The sequence below is a fragment of the Ambystoma mexicanum genome, chromosome 1p, assembly GCF_040938575.1.
Source record: "Ambystoma mexicanum isolate Mex_15411 chromosome 1p, UKY_AmexF1_1, whole genome shotgun sequence".
Lineage (NCBI taxonomy): Eukaryota > Metazoa > Chordata > Amphibia > Caudata > Ambystomatidae > Ambystoma > Ambystoma mexicanum.
In genome coordinates, this window is record NC_090921.1 from 1,387,239,394 (window position 1) to 1,387,264,316 (window position 24,923).

At 45.8% G+C, this 24,923-nt stretch overlaps 1 protein-coding gene across 1 annotated transcript in view; it reads left to right on the top strand.

Moving 5' to 3' along the window:
- The window catches only part of DNAJA2 (DnaJ heat shock protein family (Hsp40) member A2), a 312,300-nt gene that overhangs the window by 36,385 nt on the left and 250,992 nt on the right, over positions 1 to 24,923 (top strand). The window contains exons 2-3 of the mRNA XM_069607061.1: positions 10,346 to 10,405; positions 12,713 to 12,936. Of these exons, the coding sequence (XP_069463162.1) occupies positions 10,346 to 10,405; positions 12,713 to 12,936 (284 nt within the window). The remainder of the gene's footprint in view (positions 1 to 10,345; positions 10,406 to 12,712; positions 12,937 to 24,923) is intronic.

Genomic DNA, 24,923 nt, shown 5'->3' on the forward strand with positions numbered 1-24,923 from the left:
GTTTTTGGACAACGGCAAGCACTAGCGTTACGAACAATGGTACTTTACCTTATGAGAGAGGATTCTCCTTTAACTCTAGTTTTGGCACCTATTTCTCAGCCTATAGCTGGTTACCTATAGATTGGAGTAGGAGCTTTTACTTGGGGAAATATCTTGCCTGCTTTCACTTTCATAAGATGCCATCTTTTCCAAGCAAGAACATAGAATTTGGTTGTGGACAAATTAAAGGAAGGTATAGGATACGTAATGCTGGGAATGGGCATAAAGCTAAACCGTAGGAAGATCCTGAAACTATCCCTGCTTTTGTAGAAAGTGGTAAATTACCTCTTCATTTCCTTTTCATCACTGCTTAAATTGTGCTCCTGTTGCCAGTACCCAGCCCAGGGACTTTTTTGGAGGCGGGTGCTGAGCACCGGCATTTTTGCAGTATTGCTATTGCCACCTCAGGCCTGCTATTCTGTTGCTTTAGAAGCTTTTGATATTTGTTTTGGTGTCTACTCGCCAAGTCTCCAAAACACAACCTGGGGGAGGGGTCTCGCCCCACCCACTTGGTTTTCCACAACTTTGGAGCCTTTGGAAGGCCTCTGCTTGCACAAAATGTCTCGGGTGGATAGCTCAGTGGCAACATGCTCGCTTTGGTAGCAAGACGATACAGAGTAACACAGTTGGGGGGGAAGACTAACGCAGTTACGACAGAATGAAGTGACGGTCTGTCCTAATACTTGTGTATCATTTATTTACTATTGTTCTTAGTGCAAGAGAGATATATTAGGCATGTAACTAAGGGGAATTTTAGAAGAAACCCAGCTCGACACTGATTGTATTTTGTAATGCGAGAACAGTTCACCCAACAAACGATCTTCAGTTATGATCAAAACAAACTAGTACATGTAACCCTTTTAAGATAGTGTTTTTAAAGAGAGGCAGCAATAATGCTGCCGTGACTGCAGATCATGCTCTGCGCACATTACTTTCCAGCTTGGCAGGAGTATAGGCAGGGCCAGACGTAGGATTTGTGTTGCAAGATGTGCAGGGCTCCCAAGTTTGCACATATGACATAACTAAAGTGATATCCCAGGGAGTCCGATCAGTCGTTAATGAGGAAATCCTGGGAAGTTCTGTTCCTAGAAGTACATATAAGCAGAGACCAAACTTTTATATGCAATATATGAATTATGTAAGCAGCAATACCAAGAATGATGCATTGCTACACTTCCAGGAACATCTATTTTAGGCAGATAAGTCATGTTCAAACTATTAAGTGGAGAAGATGGGATTTGTTCCACTCTGCAACTTTGGCCCCACCTCACCTATTACCTCACCTCTAGTTTGTATTACAAATGTGTACATTTTTGGCTTTGTAATAATGTTCATTAACCGTACTTGAAAAGTACTCTAATCACATAATCAACCTAACAAATATGTACATCCTGGGTGTTATACTTTAGTTTCAAGAATTGGACACCAAAATGTACTTGACATTTGACACAGGAATGCAGATTGTTATTATGTGGGACCAAAATAAAGTCCTACTAAAATATTTACAGACTTTGTATATTGAATAGATGCACTAAGTGATACCGCTTTGGAAAGGTTTTTATATGACTCAGTTTAATTGTCTTCTGAGTAGGCCCAGCTTTGTGTAGCTACTTGAGCTTTGATTAGCATTTCAGCGGCCAATGTGCCAGTCACAAATGGCCTCAAGAACACAGCAACTCTCAAACATTTTGAAACCTGCACTTTTGTTTAAAACATTTTTATTTTATTTTAAATGAACCACTGCCTTTCATAAATCGCTCATGAGCATGTAGCTATGCATCCTATGGTACTGCAGAACCCAATGCTCTTGGATACTATTCCTGGTTCAAAAGGAGGTGCTTGCAATACGAATGCTGTAAATGTATCCCAAATTCAGGTGACCATCTCGTGGATATAATTTCCCGCATATGAAAATCTGTGTCTAGATGTTATAGTTGCACTGTGTGGTCTCTTTGGTCTTGCTGACCAGTTCGATTGGCCAGCAAGGACCCGCCATAATCCATGGAGTTCTAATGATTTTGCTATTCTTTTTGAGAATATATTGCTTACCTTTGTTAATTAAAAGTTTAGAAAAAACTCGACGCCCTGAAAGTTCATGCAAAGATATTCCAAATGAAGAACTCTGAAGACGTGCTCGAGAAGGACGCTGTTCTTTTTGATTGATGAACAAAAGTGTTTTTGTTTGAAGCTAGGGGGCCGTTCGCCTCAGATGGGCACAGTGAAGTGGTCGGGGGGATTCATGTGTAGGAAAAATGCAGTTTTACGTATTGTAATCAAATGAAAACTAAGCAAAAAATGTCAAGAGAATTAATCCTCCTATGCCATGCATGGACGTTGTATAGTAAGACTTACTTTTGAATCTTATATGCTTGCTATCATAATGCCGAATCGAAACTTGGCTCAATGAAGCATTGTTTTACTCGTGCTAGCTTTCTGCAGCCTCAGCATGCATGTTTGTAATCTCATTTACCTTGCTGGGTGGATGTTTATGCTCAGCAGAAACTGCTTCAATCATAAACTGCTTCAAACAGTGCTACGTGTCTTAATTGAATAATTAATACACATCTGTTATCGCTTGAAGGCCTCAGGATTGATCTTGGAACAACAAGGCTTACCTGAATCCTCAAAAAGGCCTGTTGTACTAATTGGAAGGAGTACAATCCTTCCTACCGGGTTGAGGTCTGTGCCTTATTTTTATTTTTTTGGTTTGATTTATATCCAGAATCATTTTTTGTAACTAGTTTTTCTCATTTATGAGCCACTGGCGCCCATGTAAATGTTGTGCAGCAGCTCCCTCTAGCTGAACTCTGCTGCTGCAACCCTCACTGCTAGCCTAAGGCAAGGGTGCAAAACTTGTTTCGCTCGGGCCGAATTGACGCATAATTCCCAACAGTGGACCGAATTATCCATGGCAATGAATGAGTAGTATGAGCACCTGTGCACGAATTTGAGATAAACCATGGATTTTAAGGCATACTTTTTAACTGTAACACGTGGCATTAGAACTGATGTATGTGCATTAGCGACTGAAATTATGCTTTTAAATAGAAGTAAAACTGCATGTATCATGATATAAACACAAAAACTGGACCAGAAAGTTTTCACAAACCTCACATGACCGATTAGCGACTGATTGACTTGAGGCCGGGCACCACTTCATCGTTGAAGTATGTGACTTGGAGGGCCACACATTAAATTCTGGAGGGCTGCATTCGGCCCACGGGCAGCATGTTGTGCACCACTGGCCTATGGCAAACATTTCTGCATCCACTAAATTTCACTCCTCTGCAGTCTTCTTGACCATGTGGGAAGGAAGTGGGCCTCTGCCTGTGTATCCATTAACTATGAGTGAGGGCTGGGCTTCCTGCTGCCACTTTGGATATCAAATGAGCGAGGGTGTTTCCCTGGACTGCCCCTTTATCTTGTTATTCAGCATTATGCTTCTCATCCTGATTCTGTAAGCATGTTTTACTACAGGTCTGGGTTTTCCTCAATTAGGAAAGGGGGATTATTGGAGAGATGGTCCCTTTCTTGTCAGTTTGTTAACATGGTTTGGGCAGTTTGCAGAGTGACTAGATTTACCACTCTTCTTCCTGGTTAAGGTTCTGTGCGGTCAATTACCTCCCATGTCCACATTTCCTCTCCCTATATCCAGTCAAGTTTTGGCTTTCTACAGAGGGGGTTAGGGGCAGGGGGATTATGGGACATGTCAGTTTTTTCTAGTTGATCTCAAAGGGGAATGGTGTCTGAACGGTGATATGCTTTTACAGCTAATATGATAGGGAATTTATAACGTGCCTCTACACACGTTTTTCAAGGTGCAACGAGGCAAGGGAGTGGGAAGCAGAGGGAAGACAGACCACGATAATACTAGGCCAAGTGACATTGAGATTGTGCACGTGGAGGGGAGGCGTGAGGGGGAAAAGAACTAGGGCGTGGGGGCAGTGTAGTGCATAGGATAACAAGTGGGACCAACAGGTGGTAGGTGAAAGGGTAAGTCAGAAAGTCGGACAGTAGGTGTCCAAAAGTGCAGGTGGGGGACTGTAGGGTTGCAGATACAGACCCAGGTTCAAAGGTTGCTGGCAGTGCAGGTGTGCAACGGGCGGGCAGGGACCTGGGCTCGAAATCCGAGGGACGCCAGGTGGCCGGTGCAGTATCAGACAGGAAATCGGCATGGGAGAGGCAGAGAGAAGGTGGAAGCGAAGAGGAAGGTTTTGTGGTGCTTCCGGAACTGGAGATTGTTCTCCTCAAGTAGAGAGGCAGGGAGGCTGTTCCAGAGGGAGGCCCCAGCTGAAGAAAGATCTCCCACCAACTCGTTGCTTGGAGAAGCAACTGCCCGTGAGGGAGTTGGAGGTGTAAAGAGCTCGAGAAGGACGGTAGTTACGAAAAGGGAGTTGGAGTTATTAAGGACCCAGGCAGAAGGCCTTGTGGACAGTACAGCGTGTCTTGCACTTAATCCTTGCAGCCACTGGGAGCCAATGCAGAGATTTCAGTGCTGGAGATGCAATCCCTGGGCTTGAGGCCAAGGACATCTCTTGCAGTCCTGTTCTGGATGTGTTGTACATGGAGGGTAGAGGTAGGCAGGTTTAGAAAGAGGCTGTTGCAGTAGTCCAGCGTAGAAAGAACCAGGGCTCTAGAGACAGCGAGCTTCTGGGGGGGGGAAGGAGAGGAAGGGAAGAATACCTCTGAGTGGGTGCAGTTGGTTGTTTGCTTTTCTCCTGGCATCTCTAAGAAGTTGGAGTGTGGAGTCTAAGATGACCCTGAGGTTCTTAGCCTCACAGCTGGGAGCAGGAAAATGGCCAAGGGAGGCTGGCCAGAGTGACAGGAAAGGAGGCTCCAGGTTTGCTGATTAGGAGAATCTCCGTCTTACTGGCATTAAGGCAGAGATCGTTGGCGGCACACCACTCCTGGATGGCAGACAGACTGAGATGAGAGAAGAGGTGGCAGAGGGGATCCTGAAAACAAGCTGAGTCATCCGCATAGCACTGAAAGTTGGCGCAGAGAGCGGCAATGCGCTGGGCGAGAGGTGCAAAGTATTGGTCTCGGGAGGATAGCTCAGCGGCAATGTGCGCACCTTGGAAGCAAGACGACACGGAGCAACACTGGTTCGATCACCGGGTCCGCGCTTAGAAACCTCTGGGTATTAAGCGCGTTATGAATAACCCATCATATCATATAACAGCCAGGGAGAGAGGTTAGACCCATGGGGAACACCACAGGTAGAGAGTGATGGAGAATAGGAAGGACCTTAGGGGGTCGATTAGAGAGGAAAGGGGTCGGCCAGGCCAGGGCCTGATCTGATACCTTTTGGTTATCACTGAGATGATTGAGCAGGATGGCATGGTTGACCGTGTCAAAGGCAGAAGAGAGACTGACTAAAATGAGGACAGAGGGGAGATTGTAATCCAGGTTAGAGAGCAGGTCTTCACAGATGTTCAGGAGCGCAGTTTCAAATTCTTTAATGTGATATAGATTGAAAATAAATTCAAACTTTACACATATTTCATTTACAAACACAACATCGACATGAAACCATATATATCAACATCAAATATTAAAACCGTTTCAAGAATCATAAGTTCATCAGTATACAATACATGTTAAATTTGAAATAAAATAAGATAAACAGATGACTAGGCAGTTATTATTCAGATCTAATTAGAGACCTAAGCCTAATTCAGTCATTTGCCAGACATTATAAAGTGCTATGAGTAGGTGCATGTTGCAAGTGTTGGTACAGTAATGCTAGAACGACAGTTCATGGATGGCTAATAGATCATGCACAAATTCACCCAAAAAGTTTATAATCGGCTCCTTCATGGCCTGGCATTGCGTCAGAAGATGCCTAGCTGTTTCTGGGAACGATAAAGATTTACAAAGCCGACATGTCCGCTCATTAGCAGGAATATTATTCCAAGCTCCTCTATTGGTTAGAGTAGGCAACTGTTCCAACCGGAACAGAATGATAAATCGTCGGAGTCTTCTGGTAGGGCAGAGATATAAATAGGCCTGTGGTTTCATAAACTGATATGTTCGGTATTTCACAATTATATGACTTGAGACTACTGAAGTGGGAGAAATTTTCTAACCAATCCCAAAGTTCTACTTTTTTCTCAAGTGCATTTAAAGTTTCATTAGATACACAAGCCCCTCGCAGTTTCCATGCTTCTGGCTGGACTGAAGCTAGACTGATGGTCATGGAGACTACCAGCAGAATCGGTGTGAATATTAAGCTGGGAGATGGCCAGCTTTTCCAGGAAAGGAGTGATGGAGATCGGGCGATAGCTGGGCAGGAGTGGTCAGGTGAGGGTTTCTTGAGAAGATGGTGCACAAGCGTACATTGGGGGGGGCGCCAGGTAGGGAGGGGAGGCAAGGCTCCAGTGGCGAAGGAGTGGTTGCAGAAGTCCGCCAGGGCAGGAGTGAGGGTGTCATGATGGTTTTGGAAGAACAGGGAAGAACCTGTTTTGACAAGACTGTCATAGATCAGACTTGTCTAGAAACCTTGTCAGGGGAGAACAGAAGTAAGGCAGAGAAAGAGGGAGGAGAGGTGGCCACAGGGGGGCCAGGGGTAGAGGAGAGAGTAGAGGAGAGAGTAGAGGACGACGAGAGGGTGAACAGGATGTCCTGGAGTTTTAGCCATGCGACGGTCCTGGGAGGGGACAGGAGAGGTAGGCTGCAGTATGATTGGCCGGCTCCTTGCAGATTTTAAAGAGCGACAGCTGCTGTTGTGAAACCTGGTATCATATCAAAGCCAAACAAGAAATTAACACAAAGAACACTTGGTCGTGTGTTTGTTTATGGTTGGTAGCGATAGTAAATATGGTAACTTTTTGAAAGTTCTAGGTGCGGGGGAGAAGATCACAGCCGTGGGAGTGGAGCTAAATGCAAACCAGACCTGTTACCCCAGTGTTTGGACAGCACGTTTGGACATCAACATTTTTTGCTGTTATGTACAGGCCATAGATAGTGTGCAGGGGACGGGAGTTCCTTAACGGGGAACTCTTCCTTTTGTTGGTATCGTATCAAAGTTAATGTGGCAAAGTCGATGTGATCACTTCGGCACTCGTACCCAATACAGCAATATGACTCTCCAACCACAATGTAGCCAACAGTTACTAGAGCCATGCAAACGGACCACCAACACAGCATGCATCCTAACTGTTTGAACACCACCCCATCCGTGCCCCCTTTGTGACTGTCTTTTTTTAATATAATGGTTTTGTAGCTTGATGCACATCAGGGTAGCCCTGATGCTCCTAGGTACACAATAGTTCAGTGTATTTTGATGTCCAAATTAGCTTTTCAGTCTACCTACTGTCTAGCTGCCCAGAGGCCAATATATTTATGAAATCCTCTTGTGCCTGACGGCAAAGAGCTTGCCCTGGGAGTGGGATTCTGGACGTTCCACACCCCTGGGATATAATTGGATGTCGAGATATAGTGACCCAATCGGTTGAGTTTAGGGAGCATGTGTGGACACCGAAGATGGGGAAGTGTGCCGAGTTTGGAAAGCGTAGCCATGTTCATAAATGTCATGTTAATGTGCACCCTGCCATCTTTCTCCTTCACTACATGTTTTTTCCAAGTTCAGTGAATGACAGAGGAGGAGATGTATTGTAGACTGCACTTGTGTGCATTTTAAAACTATGACCCACCAGAATTCTCCAAGGTTCCACAAGAATCATAGAATATTCTTTGTCATTACCTTCCATGCTGTCAGAGTATTCTCCCCCCCGACACCCCCTCCTCCCCCAGCTTTCTGACCTTGGTTTTACTTTCACATCTTTGCCACTGATCCACGATATCGTACCTTTTTTCTCTGCTGGCCCAAGCGCTGCCCTAAATGGCACAACCCAGCATCCTTGGCTTCTAACCTTGGTTTTGCACATCTTTGGGGTTTGGTACCTAAGATCAGTGGCAAAGTGGTCTCCCACTGTAGTGTAATGGTATTGTTGGTGTGGGTCTAGGTGGAGTTGTGGTTTTCATTGCGATATGAAATTCTAGTCTGTACACGGATCACGACAGTGGTGTTCTTTTCCCTCCATTCTGTAACGCTACATAAAATGACACCCCACTTTAACTCTGGACGTTCTATTTAGAACATCAAGACTTGTCGATTAGTTCATACTCAAGTATATTCCTTGTAAATGTACTTTTGTTGTTGGTGAATTGGATCCTAAAGCCAACACTCATGGAATGTGGCCCGTAGTTGCCCATTCGTCACAAATGGGAAGATTATGCATACATCGCACTTAGAATTGTTTAGCTATGCGTTGCACCCAGATAGAATTGTGAAGTTCAGCCAATCTTATTCTCTTATTAGCTGGTTGTCTGATGCTTCCAGCCCACAGTTTGTATGATCATCTTATCTCACTCTTGGCCTTATTGTGTTTTTGCATGATTGCTTTGGTAAAAACTATGTTTTAAATGTTACTGCATTTACAGTTGTACATTCACTGTTGTGCCCCCTTAAACCACAGATGGACCACGGGGCGCTGGTAGCTCAAAGGAAAAGGGGGCCCATGGAGGCGATGGTAGCTGCACACGAGGATATGCCAGGGGCCAAAGGGGTGTAGCCATTATTAGTCTGAACACTGGTGTGAGGAGGCATCACCACTAAATAGCCCTGCAGGCAACCCTGCGCAGCATATAGGAGGGAGGCACTCCTCCCCCCGGCACACCACAATATGCAACACTGAGGGGGACACGTACCACAGGTGGGCAAAGCGGAGGAGGTACAATGGAGTGCCACTACTAACCAACCCACAAATAAACTCAGCCCTTGGCTTACACCTCTCAAACTCTAAACAAAACACAACCATACGTATATTGCACAACAAACTGCGTGCACTTCACTGCAACAACGAAACAAACCACACTCGGCCTTGCACAACAGCACGACAACTACTGACTGAAAAATCACACCCATGCTCAGCGAACGGTGTAAATTGAACAGAAGCTGCCAACCGCACATCACAGCTCTTGTAATTTTACCTGCTCAGTCCTACTACCTTCTTGCTTTTCAGATCTGAGAGTAAATACCATGTCTAAATTGGATCAATTATCCGAAAGGTGATGTCAAACACTCAGTGAGCCCAGTTCCTCCGAAGTCGGCATAATAAACTGCCTGTTTGGTCATGCACTTATGTATGATCATCACATGCCTTTGCCAGTAAATGTTGCTTTGATGCTAGTACGAGTCCTTGCAGTTTTAGAGACAATCTGTGGACGAATTGCTAAACTGAAGTGCTCTCTGGTGCTAGAACTATGAGGGCACATTAGTGATCCACCCCCGCACTTGTTTTTGCCCCATAGGTGAGTTAGGTTGGTGGCAGGACAAGGAGGCATGCGTTTTAACTTTGGCAACTTTGCAAACGTCTTACTGAAGAATTAAACCAGCATTGGCAATAGCAACAGTTTTGGCTTTTGTATTGGCATGGGAAAGGCATTTGCCAGGTTAACTGGATATTAATGGTGACAGCTGCAAAATGGAGCAAGTACATGGGCTTAACAGTATGTGGCAAATGACTTTCTAGCACAAATACATGAGCAAAACTGTTGGTTTTTCCAATGCTTGTTAACGGATCTAAAGTGAAGGATATGCATACTGCTTATAAATCAGATATGGGTTGTTTGACTAAGAAACTTGACCTACTGCTGATTTGACCTAATGCGGGGTTAGACCCCCCCTGGACTGCCCCCCCACCTTTTCCCTCCCCCCCCCCCCCTCCCCCCTCCCTGTTTCCAATAGCGCGTTTACAGCTCAAAGCAACACTACGGAAGATCTCATCAGACACTTTGTGCACACATTTAGATGTTACAGCTTGATAGGATGTTTTGTGGGTGGTAATGTCAATAGGGATTAGCTTGGCCATGGGCAGTCAATGGGTCAGTAATGACCAAAAACATACACGTTGTGTGTCCCTCCCCGCATGCTATCTCCCTCCTAGCTGTACTGTAATGTAATCGTTTTTGGGTTGTAGGTGGCACATTTGTGTCACCTGAGGGAAAAAATATTAAAAATTAGGTGGTTGTGTTCATGGAAATCTGAAGCGGTGTAGTTGCAGCTTGGTGTGTTGGCGCCATTTGACAAAATTCTGATGCATGCAACATACACTGCAGTTTTGAGTTCATGCAAGACTAGGGGACTTTTTATTCTTTTTGTGTCTGCAAAATTAGTGGCATGGAATTGAAGGGGGAATAACCATGAGTTTGAATCTACAATACTGCATAAGTTAGTTTAGCTAGTGTTCTTGGCAAGCTCGTTGAGACTGTTCTTTATTGATATTTCCTCCATGTTTATTAGGCATACAGAAAATTGGCCAAGGAATACCACCCAGACAAGAATCCAAATGCAGGAGACAAGGTGAGTTTATGTATTTTTTGGTGATCTGGTCGTTCGAAATTCTATTATGTAAAATATAACATGCACTCATCTTCAGCAGGCTCATATTACTTTTTGCATAGCATCTGATAACGTCAGAGTATCTCTTTATACTGCACCGCCCAACAAGGTTATGGACCATTGCTTTTTGGGTGACCTTGTAGAGCAATTTTCAGGCTATGATGACTTGAACCCGAGGGATTTGCGTTTAGTTCATAATGGTTTGTTCCATTTCAAATCTATAATGCCCATCTAGCATCTTTCCTCACTCTCTGGCGCTACCTGACACTATAGGAGATTAACATTACGTCTTGAGTCACTGATCCAATCTTTTTGCTATCTGACTCCCCTCACAACTATCTACCACAAGGTGATATTTTTCAGTGCCGCCACCTGTAGCTAAAAGGGAAATGGGACCCTAACCTTTATTTTAAAAAATGCATCGTGAGGTGGTGTGACCTACTTAATTTACTTTTTGCAAGATTTCATGAATCAACAGTGATACTATAATACCTGCAACTTAATTACATTTTAAACATGTGTCCTTTAAAATAAGTGCATTACTAGATTGAGGTTTAGTTACACTAGGATATGAATGCCCCTCCCTTATATCTGATACCCGTTGCTAGGATATGAATGCCCCTCCCTTATATCTGATACCCGTTGCTCCAATAGGGAACTGACCTTTCACATTGTTTTTTCATCTTCAAGGTTTATTTATTACACGCAATATACCGGAGACCAGTCTCTAAGCACGGGACCGGGATTTAAACCTGTGTTGCTCCACGTTGTCTTGCTTCTCAGATAAACGTGTTGCCCCCTGATCAATCCTCTCGGCCCCTCTCCCTAGCTCCATCTTTGAATAAAGTACTGGCTGCTTAAAGAAGCATGCCTTTAAATAACCTCACCTTTATTTTACCCATGGCACCTGTTAGGATACCTAAGCTTTCTGTGATAGTGGGTCTTAAATTGGAATATCTGTGGGTCTACCCTTCCCTGCACTCCTTTGCTAACTAGGATAAACCCCTATCTTCACTGTGAGGGGTTAATAAGATTTGTCTGTCGTTGCTGTCTTGGGGTTTCACTGCTCACAATCACACGGGACCACCTGCACAGATGCACCTTGACTTAAGTGGCCACCTGCCACTAATATTACTCTAACTTCAGCATCCTGTTCCTCTCACAAATAGGCTTTGGAAGGAAATGGAATTTCCCTGGTTACAGAGGTTCTGCTGTCCTCTCTCCACAAGACTTTTAGATTTGATATTCCACACACCATAGTATTAGTCAGTTTGTCATCAATGCCCAATGAAGTACCATACTTTTACTGGCAGTAACGGATGGGAGAATGAGAGGAAATCCAAAATGGGAATCCTCTAGGTTATTGACTTTGTTTAGAGTCACTTCCTGGAAAAAGTATGTCCCCTTTCTGCCCTGAAGGTGTAACATCTACTCCTTCCAGCCTCCATGTGCCACCTGCTGAAAGATCCCTGCCACCTTTATGCAGAGCCACCCAACCAGTGATTAACCACCATGTCCTCACACCGGGAACATTGCTCTGAAAGCTTATCCGGTCAGATCTCGAGCAGCTTTGTGCCCATCTACTGGCCATGTAAACGGAAATAACACAATTTTCAGCAGAAAAGCGGCCAGTGAGAAATCAATGTATCCCATCCGGGAGCACCTCACCTTCAAATCACACTAGCCATCACCAATCGATGCCTCGCCAAATCAGCCCCGCCCTACCTCGCAAGCGCTATCGTCCAGACCAGCACAATGATCTACCTACACTCACCGTCTCATCCTGAGATTAAAACGCTCCAGGGGAGGGGGGTGCTAGCTTCCTGGTCATTGCTTCCAAACTAATGGAACTCATTGCTTCTCACACCACGAGCCGAACAATCGTACTGCTCCTTCAGAAAGCACTTCAAAACATGGCTATTTACTTGGAGCGCCTTTTTAACTCTCTCCTTTACCTCTTCCCTGACCCATCCTTTGTCTTGCAACTAGCGCCTTGATGGCCAAGGGGTTAGCACACTGCTACAAATGTAAAAATAAATAAATAAATAATAAGCCGCATGGGTTGGGGGGAAATGGGTGGGTTACACCTGCATTGTAAAATTGGTGCTGGGTTGCGTTTTATTTTTTGCCTCATTTAACAAAAACTAGCCATATTTTCAGTTTAGTTTGAAGCAAAAGGAATGTGCATACATTTTGACTAGCTATTTAGCTTTTGAATTGGAATCTGCATTATCTGCCATTAAATTACTTACATTTTTTTCTCTCTAGTTCAAAGAAATAAGTTTTGCATATGAAGTTCTGTCAAACCCCGAGAAACGAGAGCTGTATGACCGCTATGGCGAGCAAGGGCTGCGGGAAGGCAGTGGTGGAAGTGGAGGCATGGACGATATATTCTCTCATATATTCGGTGGTGGGTTATTCAGTTTTATGGGGGGTCAGAATAGAAGTCGCAACGGAAGACGAAGAGGAGAAGACATGATGCACCCTCTTAAGTGAGTAATTTGAAAACGTCTATGAAAACATATCCAGAAGAAACTTAATTGTAGAGGATCGTTTTAATAGATTAACAATATTTTAATTTGCTAACCCTTATGTTTTAGGTGCATATGAGTTTACTAAATTACTATTTTTAAACTGAGCAAGTGGCAAAACGAAGTGTATTTCTAATATAAACAGTTGCTGGGGAAATTATTTCCTATCCTCCCATTATAACGTTTCTAATTTGTAAGCTTTAGATGGGACATTCATGTGATAACCATTTGAAGAAAATATGTGCTTTGCCACTCCCACCTCCTTTAGATGTGTTGAACATATTTGATCATGATGAAATGGTCGTGGATGTGCCGTGAGAAGGCCTTTTTTTCAAGATGAGTTGTGCCCAGTGCCTTGCCTCTTCGCTCTATCAAGTAAATGTCTTTAAGATAGTTTTAGAAAGTGGAATATTTTGTTTTCCTTAGCTTCAGTAAGGAATTGTTGCTTAAGGGTCGGGCGTTTTGCCACATTCAAACCCCAAACATTATGTCCGCATTCTCCAAATAAAACAGCTTAACTTGGTAACTTTTTGTTGGGGAAATCTGTGTGCACCTTATAACCTGGCTCTGTATTCAAACCGAACTTGTTTGCTTGTTCAAATAGACTTGCTTTGAATCATTTTCTCAGAGATGCAATTATCGGTTAACCTTGCGTTGCATCCGAAAAAGCATTTGTTGATGTGCGACTACCTACTTTGTGTATCCAGTGATCTAGTAATGCCCCGCTTACCTTTGGGATTTGTAACCCACAACCATAAATAGCTTTCTTAAAACCTGAGTGAGAGCCAAAACCCAGTCAAGGTACAGTGGGGAATCTGTCAAGGCTTGGTCTCGGGAGACTGCGAGTGTGGTCAGGGTCCGAATGAGTCCATAAAGGATAACGCACAATAATTCAGCTTAGACATTATTATGAAGTTATTTATTTGGTCCTTTAACACACCAAGAAAGCAAACTAGCAGGTAGTAATATCGCACAAACCCATTTAACACACTTCTGTGGCTTGTAAATCTGCTTAGAATCACATGCTTTGTGTAGGCTGACATCTAGTGGTAGGTGCAGAGTATTGCATGACTTAAGTTTGAAAAGGGACGTCAGCTGGGCGTGTTTGTAATCATGTGTGTTCTGTAACCATAGTCCATCACATGTCACGGTCCCTCAAATAGTTTTTTCTGCCATAGTGGACGGTCCTTTATGCAGAACTCGTAGCTTTGCTACTTAAGCTTGACTACAATCCTAACTTTCTTTGGTCCGCCTTTGACGGACGCTTCTTTGACGGGAAGCCATCGCCAGCAGAAAATCTCAGCCCGTTTTTCGACTACCTGCTGTGGCCTACACCAGGCTTCAGCCTTACGTAGAACCAACGGGAATAACCACCATTAACCACTACACAGGCCGGGGGTCAGGGGGAGACGCGTAAACTACCATGATTTCCTGTCTGCCTTCTTTGCCCAGCACTTCCCTAAGAAAGCCCCACTCCACCCTATCAAATGCCTTCTCAGCGTCTACCGAGGGAGAGCGGGGTCTCCCTCCATCTCACGTGCTTCATGAATCCGGTGTACGGTTTTTCTAACTCTGTCCGCCCCCTGCGTCCCTGTATGAAGCCTACTTGATCCGAATGGATCAATTGGGGCATGTACTGCTCAAGTCGTGGCGCGCCAGAACTCTTGTGTACATTTTAGCATCAATATTCAGAAGGGAGATGGGGTGATGAGACTTGCATGACCAGGGGGTCCCTGCCCTCCTTAGGTATCAGTTAAAAGGACTGTCTCCAGGATATCATTAAATAATTCTACCATGAACGAAATGAGGGGGGGGGTTAATGAACGTCTTATAGAAGTCTGCCGAGAAGCCATCCTCACATGGTGCCTTCCCCCAACGGTACTCTTGCCTGTGCCCTCTTAAATTCCTAGGCCGTTTTTGCTTTGGCCTCCTCACGGGAGAGCCTGGGCATCCGAATTCCCTCCAGGTACTTGGTTATTTCTCAAACCTCTGAGTTGGTATCTGTTTTGATTTTCAGGATGCGAATGCTTCTTGGATCCCATCCATCCCTTGGTCATGTGCTGTACAGACCCCTTCTATGCCCTTCACCCAGCATTCGGCCGTTGTCCCTCAATCTTGTGGGCAGTAGTGCGTCCGCCTCATCTCCTTTTTCCATAAAAATGTTGTTTCAGGAACTGTAATTTCTAATTATTTTACCTTCCTCTAGGAGTCTTGGCTCTTCCTTTTTCCTCTGTGACCCTTTCCTCCTGACCCTCCGTGCTATCCCTGGCCTTGTCTAGTTGAGCAATCTCGGCCCACAATCTATTTTCGAGTAGCGTCCACTCACATTTCTTCCGAGCCCCTTCACTGATCAAGATCGCTGTCCAATGTCGCTTCCCACACAGTTCCCCTTGTGACCTCACCCGTATTTATTTTTAAAAACTCACCGCTCTGTCAATTCCGCGTGAAGCACCGGGTCCTTCCATAGGGATTCGTTGCATCTCCATCTTGATCACCGGGTACCATTCAGAGCCAGTTCAGACCACTGTTAACAAATCATGGTCTGACCATGCAATGGGAACATCTGACTACAAGCATCCCCCACAGACCCCCAGAAATATACATGGGCAATCCTTGTGAAAGTGCTGTGTGGGGCAGAGTAAAAGGTGTACCCCCCTTTCATCTGGGTCCATGTAACGCCATATATCCCATAGCCCATAGACCTCCAACGTTGCAAGGACACCTCCGTAAGCATGCCTCGGCCCTGGGTTTGTCCCTCACATATGGGCCTGCCTATCCAGCTTAATGTCAGCCCACATATTAAAATAACCCCCCAATATTATATGGCCTGTGGCTTCAATCATTATTTTAGGGAGTTTTCGTCGGGAACCTCAACTGACCATGGTTCAGGCAGTAGATTGTGGCAAATGTGAACCCCATTTGTTTTATAATCCCGGAAACGGAAGGGCCCTACCTTCCTCATTGGCCCAAACCTTTGTAATCTCCATCCTCTGCCCCTTACCAATGAGCATTCCCACCCCTGCCTTCCTTGGGGGCCCTGAACCCCAGTATTCCTGACCAAGCGCCCTGTCCGGCACCCTCCGTTCCTCCCCTCTAGCATATTTAGTCTCCTGGAGGAACATGGCATCAAGGCCTGCCCTACGAAACTCCTTAAACTAAATTTTGTGGGCGAGTTCATTCCCTTTACATTAAGCGTCCCAACCCTCAGGTGGCCTCCCCTAGTGACATCCGCAACTACAGCCATCCGAGTATTTCCATAGCGGCCTAAACACACAAATCCATCTCCCAACATCCGAGGACCACAACTTTGCCAAGACCTTAATCTTACCCACTGTCCTGGTATCCCTCCCTCTTCCCCTAATAATCCTAAAGGGTGCCCAACTTTTCTCGGTCACCTCCACCAGGATAGCTCGGACCACCAGCTGCAACCAGTTCCACTCCGGTTCCATGCTCAAAGAACCAGGGAGGCGGGGGGGTATTGGGAGTTGGGCGTGTGTGGGGGGGGGGGGGGGTCGGCGGGGTCCTCACCTCACCTGGGTGGCCTGACCCCTCTTCTTACCACTCAGGGGGGGCACCGGGGCGTGGACCGGGTGAGCACCCTCACCTCCAGCCATTAACCCACCGCCTCTGCTGGCGGAAGCCTTCTGCCCTATGTTCCTCTTTCAATTGTTTGGTTGGCCCCACGCCTTGTGTAGGGTGCGATTACGGGTGTGAGGGCCTCTAGTGTGTCATGGGGACACTTTCCTCCTCTGCCCCAGGCTCCAGCTCTCCACCTGCTCAGGGCCAACAAATGTGCCCCAGGCAGGGGTCTTACTTTCCTGATCAGTCAGGGCACCAATCCACCCAGGCTGTATCCTGCTCCTGGTCCGCTCCTCTGTAGAGGAATCCTCCCTGTTGAGAGCCCCATCGTGGACTCTCACCCATGTGTAATGTTGGTGCCAGGTCACCCTTTTTCCACTGGCCGTGTATTGGCCTGCGCCGGCACCTCTTTGAACTCTGGAGGATATAAACACTGAATCCTGTGTTGGCGCCCTCCTGCCTACTCCCCTCTGTGGCCGAGCAATCTGAGAGCTGGCTGGGCCAGCAGACACTGTCCGGGCCCTCTGCTGATCAGGGGTGCCCTCCATGCCTCCCTGTCGCAGTCTGCAACTTGGCCTCTCCTTCCTCCCGGTGGGACGGCTCGAATTTATGAAGAGGGGCTGTCCGCCCAGCAAGACCAGTGGGGTGGGGGACCCTCCTTTGACCAGAGCACTGATAAAATAGAGGGTGGGGGGGCAAGCACAGGCCTAACTCCCCTCCTGCCTCTGGGCTGTCCTCCGCACCCCTCTGGGTGCCGGTGCCTTGCCTGCGTTGTACGTCCTTGTCTCTAACACTGCCAGGCAGGCTCTCCTTTCATTTTCGTCGCCGCGTCGGGCGGCTGTTTCTCAGGCATTATGGGTCTGTTTCCCCCTGACACAGTGGGGGCTCCGCTATCTGTCTGAACAGTCTGGGGGCATGGGGAGGGGGGGTGGAAAGTGGGGGCTCAAGCCACTTTGCAGGCTTGCGATGAGGAGGGCCGCGCTAAGGCTTCCACATCAGCACGCCCTTGGTGGCCAAAATGACCAGCTTCTTGAACTACTTGCTTAAAAAGGCAGCTGAACATTTCCATATTCAAACTGAGTCAGTACCAGACTCTGATTTTGTAGATGACATCCTGAAGGAAAAAGAAAAGCCCTATCTGCCAATCAATTCTTTTGTTGAGTTACATTCAAAAGAGAATTGCACCTTCCCTGCTTACTCCATCCCTTACACATGCATTTTACCCGTGGGTGGAAAAATATTAAAACCTGCACCTTCAGACCATCCGGGGCTACGCTAAACCGGATTCTCAAGTGGTTACAACTAGTAGAACACTTGCAGGGGGTCCTTTATCAAACGCAGAAGCGCCTCCAGATGAAGGTAAAAAGCTGTGGTGGGGGGAGAAAACCCATCTGATGCTTACTCAACACACATTGCTAATAACACTGCTCTTTTACCTAGTTATGATGCACAGTGGGGTTTCCTTCAAGACCATTTAGACAATATCCCTGAGCCAACAAAGTCTCAATTACAAAAGATTGTGTAAGAAAGGCAGGTCACACACTTGTTTAAAGAACATGCTTGATTCTGAAGAAACAGCAGGCAGAATTCTCGCAAACAGAACACTGCCTTTGTGGCTTCTTAATTCTGTTTTTTAAACCAGAAACCTCAGACCACCCTCATTAATATGCTGCTGGAAGACATGTCTTGTTTGGTAACGCTGTAGACGGTGCCTTAAAAACAGCTTAAAAAAACACGAAACTTTTGAAGACTTTAAACCAAATGTCCAATAAACATCTGTCCCAACAAACGATCTGTCCCAACGTGAGGTATTCAATACCCGCCGGTCCTTTTTTTTGTTTCCAAAGCTTCTCAAGACCCACGCAGTCAGGTTTCTCCTCTGGCTCTTCTCCCTGGTACTCATCTCAGCGAGCATCATCTCCCTTTCAAACCTCCCAACAGCAAGTTTTTAGACGAGGAAAGGGTCTGGGTAGAAGTGCTGCCATTTAGAGGCTCCTCTGCCCCCACCAGCAAATGAATTGTCTGTTAAGGTTCCCTCCTATTTATCACAGTAGGAGGCCAAATTACTCAATTCACCCACATATGGGAGATCAGATCATTGGGTGCTAACGACAGTAACCCATGGATAGTCCCATCAAATTCTTTCAAAACCCACACGATCTGCCCCGACAACACTGCTCATCCTACAAGCGGAAATGGAGACTTTAATAAAGCATCTATAGAACTCGTGCATGTTCAAGAGGTAGATAAGGGTGTTTATTCAGTGCTCTTCCTTGTACCCCCAAAAGGACCTAACCATGCTCTCTGTGTTAGATTTGTGTCCTGCAAAGGATGTCAAATCACAGAAATTCAGAATGACTACGCTACACGAAGTAATCCCACTGGTGATTACATGGCAACTTTGTATATGAAAGATGCATACTTTCAATGCTGCTATTGCACAGAAAATACCCAAGGTTGAAAACACACTGCCAATTCAGACTGCTACCGTTCGACATAAACTCAGCGCCAAGGGTAATAACAAAGTGCTTGCAGTAGTGGTAGTAAACCTACGCAGACAGTCCATCCCAGGAGACTCATCACAACCTTGTCTACAAAACACCCAAACAGACTATCTGCTTCACAAACTAAGCTTCTCAATCAACTAGGAAAAAATAGTCTTGCCCCAAGTCGGGTGAAACAATTTCTTGGGACATTAATTCAAACAGAAGACTCTTCCCCTCCAACAAGAGGGTACAAAACATGCTATTCCAAATCCCACAATATGTAGCTACTCTGGTAACCGTACGAAAAGCATTGCGCCTTCTCGGGGATGATGGCCTTGTGCATTTACCTAGTGCCACACGCTTGGTTGCGCACATGTCCTATGAAAGTGGCTGGTGCAATAATGGTCACAAGTAAGTGGTCGATGGGGCGATCTAGTGGTTGTTTCAGTCCCTCGTTCACTCTCCAATGGTGGACAAGAGAATACCACCTCAGCAAATTCATTCAACCCTATCCCTCACAGGGCGGGGTGCACACTATCTCGACACTTCACACGGAGTGTGGACACAAACCATGGCAAAAAAGCACAACTATTGGAGGTGTTAAAGGCCCTAAAAGCCTTTCAATACCAGCTTCAGAACAATAATGGCCTAATCCTGACAGATGGCACCACAGCGATTTATTACATCAACAAGCGGTGGGGCAGGGGGGTGGAGACAATCGCCAACTCTGTCCAAACTATTTCGGAACATATGGTTTCTGACACTTCATCACAAAATATTCCTACTGTCTCAACATGTTCCAGGGGAACACTGCCTAGCCGACATGCTAAGCAGGAACTTGCATCTTCCTTCGGAGCACGAATGGCAGTTGCACAAAGACATCCTTCACGTTTTCACAAACTGTGGTCAGCCAGACCTAGATCTCTTCGCAACACAAGAGAGCGTACAATGCCCAGACTTCAGGTCCAGGTGTCCCGAGACAGAGTCCAAAGGGAATGCTCTGTGATGGAACTGGTCAGGGAGATTTGCATACGCTTTCCCCTAACATAACTTCTGAACAAAACAGTCCACAAGATGGACCAGGAGCAAATTCATGTCCCTTTGCCTACCAGTCAAACTTCCATCCCCTTACAACATGCTGCTTCAGCATCAGGGAACGACACTTCATCCATGTCCTCAAACACTGAACTTGACAGCTGGGTTCCTGAGGTCATAGATTCTTGCAGTCAGGCTGGAAGACAAAGGGGTGCAGAGTTGGATTCCTCCCTCGCTTTTTGCCTTTACAGACACTCTGGAGCCTGGGTGGGCTTGACCTAGGTGTACCACTGAAGATAAAACTAGCACATTATTTGAGTCCTCTCATCCAGTTCATGTAGGTCCACTGCTGGAATCCTCTAAGGGTGTCTTGTAAGAAGTTCCTGGACCCTTTCAACCCCTCTAAAGAGAATTACTTGTTTCAACAGTCTTCCTGAGGAACTCTGACTTTGCTACTTCTGTGCCTACAATTAAGAAGGCTTAGTTCAGGGTTACATTTAACGTGTAGCCCAACAATAGGAATTTCTTAGGTTTCATACACAGGTGGTTCAAGAAAGCTTAGCTAGAGTTACAATGCATGTTTAACCTAACAGTGAATAAAGTTGAATACATACATAGTTGGTTACAGATTGAGTGTATCATAAAGTGAGGGTTTCATCATAGATAGTATTAACGTACGGTCTAGAAGGGTGCCAATGGTTTGGCAACAATACAGGTAGTACTATGTTATACAAATAGTATTGGTTTTATCGCTTTGCGGAAGGCTATGTCAATCCTTTTAATGTGGGGAGGGAGAGTGTTCCAATGAGTGGCAGCCAAGGTGGGGAAGCTGGTACCTCCTGCGTGAACTCTCCGGGACTTGGGAGTGGCAATACGGTTGGTGTAGGCTGATCTAGTGGGGTCTGCCTGAGATTGGCTTAGCTATTCTTTGAGCCAGGTAGAGAGGTGCAAGATTGTGGACGCATTTATGTGTTAGGGCAAGAGTTTTAAAGGCAATCCGCTCTTTTAACGTGGAGCCAGTGAACCTGCTTCCTAGTCTGAGATGTGGTCCCTCTTGGAAATGCCGGTAGTGGCCCTGAGGGCATTGTTTTGTACCGTTTGGAGTTAGAGATTTTTGCCTGAGGTCTCTACAAAAAGGCCATTACAGTAGTCCAAACGAGATCCAATTATTGCTATTGCAATGGTGAGGCAGTTCTGTTTAGCAAGATGGGTCTAGCTGCATTGAGCAATTTAGAATGGTAAGCTGAGGTGGAGACAATGGCGTTGACCTGCCTATTCATAACTTTAATGCCATTCTGAAAAGTATATGGAAGGTTATTTTACTCGCCTGTTAATTGGTTGTGCCTCTTCACAAAAATAATGCTGTTGACTTCACTTAACGATTTCTTTTAGGATAACTAAATGTACACCATCTGGGTTTTGCTTCCCCTGACCTGCTGTATAGCCTGTCTAGAATAAGTCTACCTTGGTTTTTACTTACACTTAAGAATTGCAGAGACCTATTCAAGGTATTGTAGGTTTTACTAACCTTGATTAGCCTTGTGCCACCCTAAACTGAGTTATTTCTTACCTTAGGCTGTGTTCCACTGATCTAAAAAGCAACTGTAATTGTAGATTACACCTTAAGGTCTTACTTGCTATCCTGAATGTAGTTATTGGTCTATACTGTGCCTTGCAATGTGTTCCCCTATTCAGAAAAGTATCCTGGTAACAGGGTTGGTTCACTAAGTACTAAGTGATTCCTTAACCGAATGTCACTGCACGACTGACCGGGTCTACTACCATTGACTTAAAGTAATCTAAAAGTAACTAATGGTTTTACTCCCCATGAATAGGTGTCCTATACTAAATGTGTTTGATTAGGTCCGACTTCCCTGGAAATGCTGTTCCTTTTCTGAACAGGGTCTGTACTTTGTGTGTGTGTGGGTTTTTTTTGTGTGTTTTTGACTGACTTTACCCCTAAGACTTAGCTAGACCTAATTGCATATCATTTTTAGAATCCTTCTGGTTGTATATGCAGGTGGTACAGCCTTATAATAAAAGTGGAGCTTTGTACTGTCCATTGTATGGTTTAACTAAGCCCTTAGTTGGACTTCAGGAAGAACTCTCCTAAACATTGTATTTAACAAGCTCATGAGTCACCCTTTTGAGCCAATGCACAAAACCAGTGTTCAGCATCTCACTTACAAGACTGTTTCTTGTGGCTTACTTCTAGAAGAATTGGTGAACTGCAAGACCTCTCAGTTCAAGACCCATTTGTCGTTATTCACAAGGCCAAAGTGGTTTTGAGAACTGTGTAATCTGGAGGCATCCTCAATTCTTTCCCCAACATATCCTCCTCCCAGGGGGGGTCAGGGAAAGGCAGTGCCATCGGATCCTAACCCTGGGGGTGGATATGCGAGGGAGGAACACCTGGGTGGAGGAGTCTTGGGGAGTGGGTTTGAGGCACCCCTGGGTGAGACACAGTATCCCCCATTACTAATGAATCTAATATCCCCCAGTCCTTTGTAGGTTATTTTCAGTGTTTCCCTACATGTACCATAAACCATTCCCCAGTAAACTACCAGTCAGGTACTGGGAGGAGGAAGAAACTCACCAGAGCCATACATCCTCTGTTTTTGGATTCTTATTCACACAAACACTACTTGTGTACTGAGAGGAGGAGGCCACCATTAACAGAAGACCAACGAAGAAACCTGCATGGTCTAGTTGTTGGACTCCTCATCACAGAGCCGGGAACTTTAAAACAGGTTTAGTTGAGACACTTGAAGGGAGGCACGGAAAGAAGAGCTCGAAGGAGAGCTCCAGGGTAGAAGTCGTGGCAGTGAGAACGCACCTTCCTGAGACGCTGCGAGGTATAGAGGGTGTGATCTGGTGCAGCGAGCGAGAGGGGCTTTTTGGCAGTCTGAGGCAGAACTGAGAAAGCAGTGTGTCACAGAGCGAAGGTACCGGCAGCATTGGAGACTCACTAGAGCGCTCGAAGGTGGAGGACCGCTGACTGCAGTTTACCAGAGCTCCGAAGTAAGCAACGAGGAAGTCTATGTATGCCAGAGGGAACCAGCGAAAGCAGATGGCGAGCAGACATGGGTTCTCCGGAAAGCTGCAGAAAGTGGAAGCAGACCATAAGAAAGCCGGTGAGTCCAACTGGGTGAGAAGGGTGCCCGGACATGGTGGATGTGTGGTGAAGTACAAGACATTTAATTTTGAATACCTGAATTGAATATTAAGCAAGTATTGCCAAGAGTTAAATAAGCGAGCATTGAGTATGAGGAAGACGTGTTGGACTCTCCGTCTTCATATCGAAACCTCCATCCGCTCCTCAACATACTTGCCAGCCGTTGTGAAGCCACAACGGGTCGCCTGCGATGCTCCCCCCACACCACCCCCCCAACCACAGTGACACAAAAGCTTGCACAGTGACACGCCATCGATTATAATAACTGCAGGCGCTTTGAAGGGGCGTGGGAGTCACGCATGGTGTATTGTCCGTCAAGAGGAGACTGCGCTCCAATAAACCGAGGGACGCCCGTAATTGGAAGTATTCACTGCATCGGCACTGATTCCACAATACAATGAGCATTGAAAGCACGGAGCGCAGTTGGGGGGGGGGGGTGTGTGTGTGTGTGTGTGTCTCTCTCTCGCGAGTGCAGCACAAGCACCGCCGCAAAAGAAAGGAGCCTTTGCCCCATGTATCAACCAGACTTCAACCTTATTGAGAATTGTCTGGGGTAAACGGCAGAAGGTGAGCATGGCGGCCCGCAGCCAATGCTTAATGTGTGGCTGGAAATCACTGTTAGCCACCCGAAATGTCAGTTGTCCTCTTCATTGATCCTCTATTGACATAACACAGGGAACTGGGTGCCGTGAATCGCCACTATGTTTGCTCCTATTTATAATCTGCAGAGCTGATTTATTTTAAGTGCGTGTCGCCCAGCATCAGCAGCACCATAACGAAGCTATCTTCAGTAAATAGCCGCAATCAACAACACAACTCATAATTAAAAACAACCAGAATTCTTTCTAACTGAGTTTAATCCCTGCTTCATACTAATTGGCCATTCCCTGCCTGTGACCCCTTAATAGCAGGGCCTTGTCCTTTACCTAACACACAACCGCACAATTGGATGCCAGGAACAGGTGCACTGGCACACGCGTGTGAAGGGGACACGCTATTGAAGCAATCTAGACCGCAAGGGTGCCATATAGCAGATACCGGGCCTATCCGCATGCACTTTATTTTAGCATTAAGGTCTGAGACAAAAGCTCCTGGGCCCGACCTAGCAGTGCGCCTGCACCCCAGGCACAAGGGAGAAAATCAAAACTCTCCTTGGGCCCACTGCTACGCCAAGGCACACCTCTTCACCAACACAGTAACTAGTACCCCCAGACATGGCGGCTTCTAGGGAAGACTTCACTAAAAGCTTTCAGGAATTTCAAGATCGTTTCACCCTGAATTTTCAATCTAAATGTACAGTATTCACAGCTGATAAAGGAATTAGCTCACCGAGTTCAGTAAAGACATCACATCCTTAGCTGAACGCATCGATTTGAACGAACAAGCCATTCACACTCTAGACACAACTGTAAACAAATGGATGTTTCACTGAAGACCTGCCCAGAATAACACTTAATTTTAGAACTTCAATATGCGGGCCTTGAAAATAGATCACGTCGATCCAATATCAGGATTAGGAACCTTCCGGAAACTATCTTGGACACAACTAAAAGACGTAATGGTTCAGAAATTCACTAATCTCTTAGCCGAAGAACCACCCATTGACCTACTACTAGACGGGGTCCACAGGGTCTGTTGGAAAAGAATAGTACCCGCCTCCCGCACCAGAAATC